Genomic DNA, 13,064 nt, shown 5'->3' with positions numbered 1-13,064 from the left:
CGCGTCTCGCTGGTGGTGTTTACGGTAACGCGTCTCGCTTAGCGTGTTTACGGTAACGCGTCTCGCTTGGCGTGTTTACGGTAACGCGTCTCGCTTAGCGTGTTTCGGGTAACGCGTCTCGCTTAGCGTGATTACGGTAACGCGTCTCGCTTAGCGTGTTTACGGTAACACGTGTTTCGAGCCGCCTGCCACCGTAGAGGGCATGGCGCATGCACCCGGTAACAGCGCCACCGTGCCCACTATCACCACAACCATCATCATCACCGCCGCCAGCGAGAGCGGATAAACTTACAAACTCACTCGCGTGGAGGCTCCCAGAGAGACCCGTGGCCTCGTCTCCATACCGGGCCGGCGCTCTGAGCAGGCGTTTTGCTGGAGACGCCATGGAGACGCTGCTGAGGACTGCAAGGCCCGGGATGAGCCTCCTGGTCTCGGGCGCTCGGCCCCACGGACTTCGGGGTCTCATGACGTCCGGGACCCGTGCCCGGGGCCCTCTGTGGGACGCCGACAAGCAAACGCCTCCGTCGTGCTGGTCGTGTACGGCAGGCGGTAAGGGTGTTGCCATTGTCCTGTGTGCCGATCTTTAAAGGTGCATTGAAAAATGTTGATACTCCGACTGATGCTTCTGCGGTTGTGGAGTGACTCATGCAGCCAGCTATGGCTGCAGGGTTTTGGTGGTACATGTTGTTGACGTCGTTTATTGTGAAAATTCGGTCACAGTTCCTATGGTCACTGTTTCATTGCCTTTATGGCTTTATTTTGGTGATTTTCGAAAAGTTTTTTGGTTTGGCCATGTTTGTTTGTTGTAGTACAGAGTTAGACTGATGGCCTTAATCTAAGTTGTCTTGTGGTTGTTGTTGTTTGAGTTGCATCCCACTGGGATTTTTGCACACAGTGTTGGTGTACGGTGCTTTTTCTGCAATATTTTGCTGTCTTTTCTTGGATTTTCTGTTTGCACATAGTCACTTAGTCACTTTAAGATGTTTTCTTGTTCATGTTTTTGTTTTCTGTTTGTTGCGGTTGCACCCGATTCAAGAGCCGAATGGCTCACAAGGCTATACCTAATAAATTAACTTGAACTTCGCGACGCGAGAGGTTACTTAAAGTCAGTGCCTCGCTGTTCTATAGCAGTAGACGAAGCCTGACTACTTTCCCTGATGCCAACCACAACCTTAACGCATGCCCTAACTCTCACCATTGCCACTGTACACTATTCACCTAGCGTTACACTAGCTCCGTCATCTAAAGCTGTATCCACGCACCACCGGCCTTAACCCAATAACTCAAACATTACAGCTGCCCTCACCCGAGCCGTGACACCAACCTCGCCTAAACCCTGGCCCTAAATTCATCTCGTATCCTACTCACGTTCACATCGGTAATTCAAGCCCGAACGCCAACGTGTACGCCTTACCCTTGCCAGAGCTCCGAACATAATCGCCCTAAGCCCCATCTCTAGCCATAGCCCCAACCTTCCTGTTGTAAACCCAGCAAAAGCCCCTAAATCCTACCTCACCATAACCCTCAATTCAACCCGTAACTATCGGTGTCAAAAATCCGGATAGAGTAACAAACTCACACTTGCTCCATTAAAGTATGAGATGATGTTGTTGCAGAAACATGCCAAGGGTGTCTCTTGTATAAGATGTAAAGAGATGAGGATGTATGTGAAATGCAATTGCAAGTGAAGGTATAATGCATCGACACAGCACCCATGGGTTGGCGTAAAGCCCTTGTTGGCATAGCCACGCATGGAGATTGTTGGGAGACATAAAGATTGTAGATAATGTTCGAGGCTTTGATATGAAGTGTGTTCTCTAATTCCTGTTATTGTCTGGAGTATCTATCAATGGATCCACCCCTGCGTTGTATTACATAACCCTAGGCAGTGTGCATAAGGAATGACAGCTATGAACGAGGGTTATACGTACGCAGGGTAGAGACATCCATCATGTTGACTGTTAAGAAAAGTACGTGGGTTTGGGCAGTACACCTCGCTGACGAGGCGTGATGGTTGGTGGTCGAGACTAACGTCAGAGTGGCAGCCACAAGAGGGAATGCATCTGAGAGGACGTCCGCTGTGGAAATGGAGAGGTGAAATCGCAGAGCCATGAGAGATGGTAATCGCTTGGGGAGTGCTTTATCCAGCAGTGGATTGGCCATGGCTGATTATGATTAATAAGGGTAAGCGTGGTGCTAACTTGCGGTGGCAGGGAATTGCCTGCCGCAATCCCAAAGAGGTCTCGTTAGCGCTTTCCGAGATTGAAAGCGGACAGACGGCTTCTTGTGAGCACTCCAATTCGTTATCAGTAATTCATTACTTGGCAAAATAAAGGCGTGGTGGAAAAGCATTACAAAATGCACGCATGAGCATGTTTTTTCCTGCATCTTCGTTTTAGCTCGCAGGTATCTTCTCACCGACGACGTCCTCCGGTTGAGGGAGTTTCAGCAGAGGAAGATCGCTGCAGCCTGCCTCATTTACGGGAAGAGAGGTACGTGACCACGTGTCCCGTGCACGCACGCAACCTCGTGTCGGTCCACTCTTGCATGAGGGTTTCTCCATTGCCGTGTGGATCATGGGGGGATTGTTCACATTTCGCCACGCTGGGCAGTGCGGGTTGGTGAAGGTGGAGCGCATAGAGGCGTTTCAACGTGGTACAGTACAACAATGGATTTTTCTGCATTGCCATCTGCTGCCCACCATGTAGCCTAGCAGCAGCCTGGTTGGTACCCACCCATCTGAGTCTTGTCCAGGCGCACCCCTGCTTACCTTGCGAGATCTGATGAGATCGGGCGCTTTCTGACTGATATGGTCATAGGTGATGATAAATGTTATTGGCATTCCCAGTCGCTCTCTGTTAGGGGGAAACTTGAGTTTTCAGTTGAGGCACATTGTTTGTCTTCAAGCTGGTCACATCAGTGGCTACACGAAAAATAAGTCATGAAATTTGGTTTTCCACTTAAATTGGCTACAATTCCAGATTTGACATGTTGAACAAATATCACTGATTGACATGTGATGAACCCTGTGCTGGATGCATAAGATCTGCTGCACGCTGTAATGTGGATATAAAGAGTTCTGTTGAAGTGACGTGTGAAATAATAACTCCAATTGGCACAGGGTGATGCACTGCTTGCTGTGTGAGTTCAGACTAGAGATACCTTCGTCTGATGACAAGTGACAGCATTTTTGGATTATAACTGGGAAAACAATATAAAAACGGTGCAGTGGTCAATATTCATCACCTGGTTAATGACAAGAAAATATTTATACATTTTTGCGAAGGTTATATTCATTAGTATTTTTTTAGTGTAAGACATTTGTTGTATGTTTACTCATGAGTAATATACACTGCATTTCCTAAATCACCTTGTGCAGATTCGTACATGGCGCTGATGGAAGAGAAGCTTGCCAATCACCAGTTGATCCTCACGGAAGATTTAAAGACCGCCATTCATATATGTCAGACGCCAGTTGACGCACAGCTAATCATCAAGCTCGTATACAGGTCAGTTGATAATGGCCAGCAGTTGTTTATAAGAGTATCTAAAAGAAGATTATTAAAGGTTTCCAACCATGGTCGGAAGAGTTTGCGCATTGGATCTATTCCTCCGTTTGTCTATGTGATGGAGGGCTTGCGATAACTGTTGTAAAGACGATCGAATGTCTACCCAACTAAAGTGTAAAATTGCGTTCCTTTAGGGTCTAACCTTTGAGAAAACCGGCCAAATTGATGACGTTCCCCCAAAATCTTGAGACACAAACCAGAGCAGGACAAGCGTATGACTTTTCCCCTGACTGCTTCCCATCGGTTTCCATACCGCTAATTGTATACCTACAAAGTCATGCATTTAAAATTGATTATCACACTCACGTTGCATGCAGTAGATTGTACGTGTAAAAATGTATATATTTTGCTTATTCACATGTGCCGTATGTAACAGGATGTGTGTTACCCCTGCAGCCACTAGAGGCACTACATTCACCACAATGTCGAAGCAAACGATGTTGAATCAAATCGCGACTTTAAATCGTGACGGTTGAGGGACAAAACTTAAAAACCCACAAAATATGTTTGTCCACCAGGTGGTGTTTGTTGGGAGCAAGCAGATTGAATGGATGGAAAAAGTGAAATATTAAGTTCAATGTGCTGTTGACATTGACCCCGTGTCTGGCGCGATCATTGACTCGGTATTCTCGGCAGATATCACGCGGAGAACAGCAATCTCTTGTTGGGCGACTTTAATTTCGGTCCTCTGGTGTGTCGCCTCTTCTACGAGCTCGACATGGCCAAGGAAGCGGTGCAACTCCTGATGGACCACGTGAGTCACTCGCGGCTCAGGTGCCGCCATGGACACTCGCCCACCCGTCCTCTTGTCCCCCTCCGCTCACTTATCGTAAATTTAATTAAAAGAATTAGCTTCACGGCGAAGAATCGATATGGTTTTCTTGCTTAAATAAACGCTGCCCGAATAATATTGTTTTGTGGAAAGTCAACAGTCTGATGGTTTGGCAAAACAAACAAAGAAATTTAGAGGAAAATATTTGCTTTGCATGTGGTGATACAGAACGGAGGTCTGTTCACATACAGACAGTCCCCGTGTTGCAGAATACCCGACTTACGGAAATCCGACCTTACGGGAATGTTCCCATTATTAATCATCAAATTAAATGCGCGGAAATGTTTGCGTTAGCTGCAAGTAGTGCAGCGCGGTGAGGTTGCGGATGAACACCGTGGAGCGAGGCGTAAGGCGGGCAGCGTGAGGCGGGCAGCCTTACGCCTCGCTCGAGCATCACACGGATTAAGGCAAATGGAATTTATCATTGATTTTGGGGGAAAATTGTTCAGTTTCCGACACACGGAGATTTTTGGTTACGGATCATTCTCGGGAACCGAACCCTTTCCGTAACCTGGGGACTGTCTGTGTATGTGATGCTGTACTTTGAAAGAGGCGCGGTCTGACGAGGCCAGGTGGCACTGCTGAGATCCTGCAGTTGATGATGGCTTTCAGCCACTCGTGATTGAACCACGTTATCCGTAGCCAGTTGATTTGCTTGATCGCACGAAAACAAAACATCGCTTGAAGTTTGTTTGATTTTTTTTATAATTTGTCAAAATGTTATCTCCTATGAGAATTGGTTTTGTCTTGCGACGAACATTTCTCCTCTGGATTAAAAAGGTAACTTGAAGGGATCTCGAAAGTAGTTCTGTGGAGTCTCCTTCTCTTGACCGGTGTCTGATACACGGGGTGATGATGAACGGTTACTGCAAGAGTTCTGAATGGACACTCAGTCCTGCAGCGCGATGCCGATAGAGCAACCGTAACAACAAAAAAGATCATCACGATATGTTGACAAGAGTGAAATACGTCTTCCCATGTGTTCCAGAAATTGAAGGACTTCTTTGGCGACCACACGTCCTTTGCTGTCGTCACTGATATGCTGTACGAGAAAGAAGACTACGAAGGTAAGAGAAAGCACAAAGCTGAACAACCAAACTTTTTATTTCACCTGCCAAGGCCCACTGAGATACGTAGCTCTTTGTCAGAAGCAACCCGGCCACAAATGACAGCTCAACAAAGTGGCTTATCGCGTGGAAATGTATCTAAGCCAAATACTCTAAATGTATGTTTCTGATGGTAAAACATATTTCATCGTGCACGATAGCCCCCTGTTTTGGTAATATTTGATAACGTTTTATATCTCTGTCAAATCGTTGCTGATGAAGGCCTTTCCATTCCGTGTTGGTCAAGGGCATTGTTTGACCATACCTCACCACGCTGGTCAGTGCGGGATGAGCTAAGAGGAGGGTGGCCAAGGACCTATTCAGATACCGCTTGCCGCTGATGTTAGCCGTGGCCGGGAATCGAACTGTGGTTGCAGGGTCCATAGCGCGGTGTGCAAACACTAACCACCGTTTGACCCGGTAACTTAGTGTCAATCCACAACACCCATACGTAACTTGGGTACTGCATATCGTGCATTCAGATGCGCTTCTGCAGCCAGCTATAACGGTTTTCCTTTCGATATTAGGAAGCCACCGAAGCTTTGCAACGTTTAAATCGAGATTGAAAGCTCACTTCTTTAGAACTGCTTTTTGTGTTTGGTTTGTTGTCCTTCCCGCACACCTCCGCTTCGCACGGTTGGCTACGTACGGTGCGAGAGGAGTTCAACACACGCACTTACAAGCCTGATTGCCATGTGTCTCTTGTTCCTGGGAAACAGGTGAGCGTTGCGAACGACATTGTCAATTGACTAATTCTCCTTTATTGTTGTACTCTGCGCTGTTCTAGGCGCTTTGAACGTCATCAAAGAGATGCGGCAACGTGGGACTCAGTATACTAAAGACACGTACCTCCTGGCGCTGGCGCTATGCTACAAACTGGTGAGCACTGCTGAAGCGAAGCCGGTGTTCCTTTGGCAGTGGCGTGTGGGTGGGGGGGTTAGGTATGTAACGATAAATCGTATTGTGGTTGAGAATCTGGTCCTTTCTGTGCGTGTTTATTTTGTGTAAAGTGTTTACGCGAGCTCTGGTACCACCAGAGGGCGCTACGTTTATGGGGTACAGTGTTCATGGGGCAACTTCATTGACTCGTGACCCTTAATCGTGGCGGTGAAATTACAACGGGGGGGTGGGGGGGGGTAAATGTGTGTTGTCTGTAATGGGTTCAACATTAAAAGCGCAACCACCACAATGTCACAATTTAAGATTTAAATCATAAATGTTCATAAAGTCGTGACGTTATAGCACAACAGACTATGCTCTTATTTCTAGATTTGAAGCTTTCGTGACTGCAATGATTCATATTCTTAGGTTTTTTTCGGTAAAGTCACGTAGGTAAAACATCAAAATTAATGAAAATAAAATAAAACAAAAATCACGACGTTTCGGAGGCAACACAAGTCTCCGTCATCAGGTGGGACCCCGCCCCCCTCCCGACCGATACGTTCCATTCATTGGCTACCACATTCTGATGAGCTCCCCCCCCCCTCTCCTCCCCCCTTCAACTTGCTTATAAGGGATTACATCTTGAATCATTGCCTCACTTGATGCAGCTAATTCGGCTGTGACGGTCCCACCTGATGACGGAGACTTGTGTTGCCTCCGAAACGTCGTGATTTTTGTTTTATTTTATTTTCATTAATTTTGATGTTTTACCTACGTGACTTTACCGAAAAAAAACCTAAGAATATGCTCTTATTATCATGACGATGATTAGCCTCGCTATGATGACGACTCATGCCGAAGGGCTCCAGCTCACGGTCCGCTCGTTGCGTCCTCTGCGGGGGGTGGGGGGGCCCCGTTGCTTCCAGAACACGCGCGAGTCGTACGAGGTCTGCCAGAGCGTGCTGGACGACGCCGAGATCAACGTGCGCCCCGTCGCCCGGCGCGGCTACTGCTTCGCCGTCATGCTGGCGATCAACCAGGTGCACGGGGGGGGGGGGCCAGCTGCTGCCAACCCGCGGGGGCGGGAGGTGCCGCTTGCCGAGATGGACCACGTGATAATTGCACCGGCACGCACGTTAAAAACATCGCAGGGGAACGGTTAATCCGCAAACTTGGATGATCGGCCCGTGGGTAATTGAGCGTTACGTGTGTTTTTGAAGGACTTGATGAAAATAATGTTTAGTTATTGTTTAACTTCAACCCCCCCCCCGCCCAATTGTGCTTTTGCTTAGGGAGATCTCAAAAATGCCAGGGCCCTGTACAGCCGCATCCTGAAGCCAAACTCCAAGGTGTGCCTCAATCTGCAGGTGAGTGCAGGACGGATGAGAAGCCTGGGCATGCAGGATTTTTACCATTGTACAGCTTTGGCAACAGATTGTAAATTTGCTTTCATCATCATCTTCAGTTAAAGGACACATGTACAATGTGACTGGGATTGGATAAACATCCATCCAAACATCCATCCCATTGCCAAAAAATTTGACTGCAGGTTGCCTATTTGGGATTACAGCAGCAACATCACCCCCTCCTGCGAAACACTGGGCAGGACCCTCCTGAAAGAGTCTTGAGACCCAGCGAGGCTCCCCTGGGCAAATGAGTACAATAACAGTAATTGACAAATGGATTCTCATACTCATGATACATGCATAGAAGTGTGTGTGTAAGAATCATTTATTTACAATGAATGCACCTTACATGAAGACAGGAACATCTATTCAGGGGTGTTGTGGAAAAGCTTGACAACCCAAAGCTTGATATTCAGTTAATTTTGATTATACAATACAAACTATTAACAATGTGAGTTGTGAAGTTTTCCAATTAAGCTGTCGCGGGTTATCGTGCACTGTATTAGTGGGTTGTGAATTTGTATTTTTTATTATCCAGGAGAGGCATCAATTCTTGAATGGCGTCATCATCGCCACCCTACATCGCGACGATTCCCAGAGCCCCGTTGGGGTGGGTTGATGACCTGTTCCTGGCCGGCGCCGTGGGTCCGCCCCCCCCACGTGCCCTTTGCCCCCCCCCGTGGCAGGTCCTGCTGGCTGCGCTGACGGGCTCCCGCGCTGAGATGCTGCACCTCCTCAAGTGCGTGCGCGACGGGAACATCTCCGACTTCGTGCACAAGATCGAAATCTGTCGGGACGTGGTGAGCCGGGCCGTCGGGGCGGACTCGCGTGCGGGCCGCGGCACCGCAGGCCCGGCACGGCCCTCGATAGTTGGTGGCAAGACCGACTCCCGTTAGCGAAGGGTTTGAAATCTTCTCGTCTCTTAGTCTTTTTGGCTGTTGAAATAATCGCGGGTCAGTCATCAATGACTGCAAATGAATGGCTGTGTTGAATTTGGTTTGAACTTAATTTTCCAGAAATCTATCTATCTCTGAGGGGAAACATTTTTCTCGTTATGTATGTTGAACTTCTTTCGCACCGTACTTAGCCAACCATGCCAATCGGATGTAATATTGCAATGTGACGTATTCCTCTGTAGCAGGGCTGGTGACGGCGTGAAGTTCCCTTAATTTGGAGTAAGAGGTCATTGAAGAGAGGAGATCGGGTGGTTCAGAGTATGGAGCTGGCACCGCTGAGATCGTGGGTTCTCAAGTTTAGTGAAGTTCATGTTCTCAACACGGTCGCCAATACAAAATAAAAAACCTTCAGATGAAATTAGTTGTGCACTTAACCCGTTCCAATGCTGTACGTGTACGTCATCAGATTTTATTCCGATTCCTTTCCGATGACGTACATGTACATCATCAGTACGAAAACGGAAGACAAAATAAAATAACTTTATCGGTACGCAAGTCCATGCACGAGGGACGTGTGGTACAGTTTGGTGGCAGCTATCATGGATTGCGGTCGTGTCGCTATAGTTCTCTGCGGCGAGTACAATGTCTTTAAAAACAACGGCACTCTGCCCTCTAAATGAGATTAACGCTGAACCGCTTGCTCGTTCCGAGATTCAGAGGTGCAACTTGCAGATGTCTCGGAATGGAAAAGGTGTTCATTTGGGTGAATTCCGGCACGCCTGATTGTGACCTTGACGGTCGCTTGCCTCCCGTTCCTCCTGCCCTGCCCAGATGTCGCAGGTGCAAAGTTCGCTGGAGGGGGAGGCGGGCGACCCGGAGGGCGAGGATCTGCAGAACCTGTTGGGGCACCTGGAGCGGATGGGCCACATCTCGGCCATGCCGTTCGACACGCTGCTGTGCAGCAAGCCCAGGAGTCAGCGTAACCTCAGCTGCCAAGCGCCGAGGATGAAGGGCAGCCGCAGCGTGGGCAAACGCATCGGGGCGCTCAGCCAGACGCTGCTCACGGAATGACGAGGACGACGAGCGTTGGTGGTGACCACTCCGCACGATGTGGCGCTGCGTTGGTTAAAATGTTTTTGTCGCGCAAGGACAATTAGTCGATGAGGTCAATCAATCCACCAAAGACTGCAATCGGCTACTTTTCTGTGGTCAATTACTTTGGTCGCTTTGAGAATGAACTAAAACTGAAGTAAAGTTATTTTTTTTTTTTACCAGGTAAGGCCCACTGAGCTATATGGCAGAAGCGACCTGGTCACAATTGGCAACTCAACGAAGTGGCTTATCGTGTGGAAAATTATAGCAGCCAAATAATCTGAACACATTTTTGAAAGTGTGGAAGTAAAAACCGGAGGACACGGAGAAAAACCCACGTGACCATAGGGAGTACATGCAAACTCCAAGTGTGCAGGCGTCGGGGTCGAGATTAAACCCACGACCTCCTGTACACCAGAAGAGGTAGTTAACATCTCAACGCCGTGGTGTTTTTTTACATAAATGCGCACATTTTAAACGAAGTTGTAACCTCACTTGTCATGCGAAGATATGAACATTAACAGCCGGAGAAGTTGAATGAGCAACATTTTGCACCGCAAACGTTCCGTAAAACTCTTTGCTAAGCGCACAGGTCAACACAACCCTGCGGCGGGGGAGGTACGGCAAGGTTGAGAGGTCGCAAAGTCGGGACGTCTCAAGCGACCAGAAGTTCCACACGCATCAAGAAGCTAAATATCGCCGAGCCAACACCACTCGGATCCTGGGTTAGAATCCGTGTTTGCTCGGTTACTAATGGCTGCACAAAAAGCCATCGCGTTCAATTTTAATTCTGCCGCTTAATTTTGGCAAAATTTCGGCTCTTTGACGATATTGGTTTCAACGTCAGGTGACGCACATTGCTCGGCGGTAAGCGAAGGGGAAACTGCTGCCCAATACCGTGTGAAGCAGAGGTCGAGTGAAAGCATCTCGGGATGCTCTGACGTTCATTCCCGTGGGCTGTTCTTCGAACACAAAGTCTTGCACTTCTCTGCGAGAGATTCAAATGGATGTTTCCCGTGTCGTGATAACGGTAGCAAAACTTAGAAATATTTCTGGGAAAAGTTTGTTGAAATTAACACGCGATGAGAACTCCGTTTGACCCCATTTCCCGGGCACATCGAGCAGTGGGCCCGCTGTCTTTACCCCTAGGCAGCGTTTCGTTTCCGCTGTGGTCTGGTGTCGGTGATATCTTTCAGTGTGGTGCTCAAGCCACGTCGCTGCTCTGAATCGGGCTGGCTCGGCTCTTGAATGTGGCTGAACCGACGAGCGATGTTCCCATGGCAAATCCTTCCGAGCCAAACTAATCCCAAGTGAGCGTGGCAGATACCCCGGGTCCCCAGTTGAAGTGACCCATGCCGCACGCTTTTACCTGGGCTCACCCCAGCATTGGTTGCAATGTCGCAAGGGCAAATCGAAATGAAAGCACATGCTTTCTGGACGTAGCACGCTTAGTCAACCTTAGAACGCGGTAAAAATGTATTAGAACATATCGGTATGTATGTTGAACTTCTTTCACACCGTACGTAGCCAACTGCGCTAATCGGAGGTGCGGGGAAAGGACCACAAACTCGTGTAACCCAAATCTACTTGAAATCACATTCGTAAAAATTACACTTTCAGACTACTGTCAGACGCCACCATTGGCTACGGAGGGTTGGGTTAAGGAGGGTGGAACTCGCAGAGCCCGACGACTTGCGTGCAGTGCTGGGTTAAGCTAGTGCGGGGCCTGTAGCATATGTTATTAAGGGGCCCTAAATGTAAAAAAAAAACAATTACTTGCATAGTAAAGTAATTGTATTTTTTCATTTGCTATACAGCCAGATAATACGATAAATCAATGACCTTAAACACCTGGTCGTTCATAAAAGTTGAAGGCAGTATAGTACGATAGTAATAGAGCAAGTGCAGAATCACTGAACCGAAATTAATAGCTTGAAATCATTTAGGGGGCCCTTGAAAGTGCGCGACTCGTAGCAGATGTAGGTACTTTTGCTACGAGAATAATGTGGCACTGCTCACGCTGCGTGGAAACCCGTATCCAGGCCCTGGTGCCGATCCTGGGCCAGAACTGGGCTATTCCTGGGCCAGCAGAGCTCGGTTTCGGGTGGCCATGGAAACGCGGCATTGAACGCGGTGGGGCAAACCGACCCGTGCCAAGAGCACTAAGCATCGGGACTCAATCGTCAAGGCGGCCACGGGTCTTTATTGGAGCTGACGTGAAGTGCGCATGACGTTTGTATGGAACACGTCTGTAAAAATATGTAAATGTAATCTTTTTTTCTGACGACAAGATGCATTGACTGTATTTAAATACAGAATAGGTTATCTTTAATAAAAAATATGAAAAGCAGCGTTGTGATTATGTACATTATTTCACATTCGTTATCAAATACTTGTATTTAATATGCTACGGAGCAGCTACATTACGGCTTCTGTGTCGTCTCGTGGAGCGTTTGCCAATTTCCGGATTGGAATGCAATTTAATCTACAGGAAAACTAAAGGAATGGCTCATTAGAACATGTGTAATATAGCATGGGTGTGCAGCGGGTTATTAAAACAATCACATGGATCAATCGTGCATGTACATAGAAGGCCAAATACACGTCCGCAGACTGTATAAGGTAATCGTATCACGGCGTTTTGTCAATTCGCTGCTGGATATAGGCCTCCTTGTGCTGTGTCAGCCATGTGACTTATACTGGTAGGAACCTCCTGGTTACACCAGCCCACAGGGGATTATCGTGTCCGTCCGTCGTGCATCCAAAAATGGGAGGAGAGGTGGGGCTGGGTGGAGAGGGTGGGGAGGGGCTGGTCACCCCGTGGTGCCCTTATAAAACTCAACGTTTAACCTACTCACGCCGGCTTGTGCCCGCCCTCACAGTCGGGCATATTTGCGGAATACACCACGCCGCCGTTGACCCTGACCATTGACCGAGCAACCCAACGTTCCTACCAGCTCCCTCCGCAGGAATGTGTGTTAACCGTACTTCACCATGATGGTCAATGCGTGTTTGCGATGGTCGGTGGAGAGGCGGGGGATAACCGGTTCAGATATCGCTCATTTTATTGACCATGATCAGGAATCAAAACTCTGGCGGCTGGGTTCGGTCTGTAGTAGCGCAGTGCGCTGGCCACCGCGGCGCCACCCCTCCACTCCAGAAGTTAAAATGTCTCGGTGCGATATCAAAAGTGATTGGCTTCACTTGAAGGTCCGTGGTGGGGGGAGAGGCGGATGTTTCCCTGGCCACTTGCTCCTGACTTGAGACGTCACTCTTCACGG

General features: G+C 48.2%; 1 protein-coding gene across 1 annotated transcript; it reads left to right on the top strand.

Moving 5' to 3' along the window:
* The first annotated feature begins 184 nt into the window (after positions 1–184).
* On the top strand, positions 185–12,126 carry PTCD2 (pentatricopeptide repeat domain 2). The gene is made up of 10 exons (XM_078874400.1): positions 185–549; positions 2,400–2,492; positions 3,380–3,509; positions 4,206–4,323; positions 5,390–5,468; positions 6,295–6,386; positions 7,316–7,429; positions 7,682–7,756; positions 8,482–8,595; positions 9,523–12,126. Exons 1-10 carry the CDS (start codon positions 210–212, stop codon positions 9,760–9,762), a joined length of 1,395 nt encoding a protein of 464 aa, XP_078730526.1. The 5' UTR covers positions 185–209; the 3' UTR covers positions 9,763–12,126.
* The last annotated feature ends 938 nt before the right edge of the window (positions 12,127–13,064 follow it).

The sequence above is a fragment of the Lampetra fluviatilis genome, chromosome 39, assembly GCF_964198595.1.
Source record: "Lampetra fluviatilis chromosome 39, kcLamFluv1.1, whole genome shotgun sequence".
NCBI lineage: Eukaryota > Metazoa > Chordata > Hyperoartia > Petromyzontiformes > Petromyzontidae > Lampetra > Lampetra fluviatilis.
The sequence above is the reverse complement of the archived record's forward strand: the minus strand, read 5'-3'. Positions and strand labels throughout refer to the sequence as shown.

Excerpts from the sequence above, each read along its gene's own strand:
- PTCD2 (XM_078874400.1), top strand. The coding sequence starts at position 210 with ATGCACCCGGTAACAGCGCCACCGTGCCCACTATCACCACAACCATCA. Across the intron at positions 550-2,399 it reads CTGGTCGTGTACGGCAGGCG|CTCGCAGGTATCTTCTCACC; the intron begins GTAAGGGTGTTG and ends TCTTCGTTTTAG. Across the intron at positions 4,324-5,389 it reads TGCAACTCCTGATGGACCAC|AAATTGAAGGACTTCTTTGG; the intron begins GTGAGTCACTCG and ends CATGTGTTCCAG.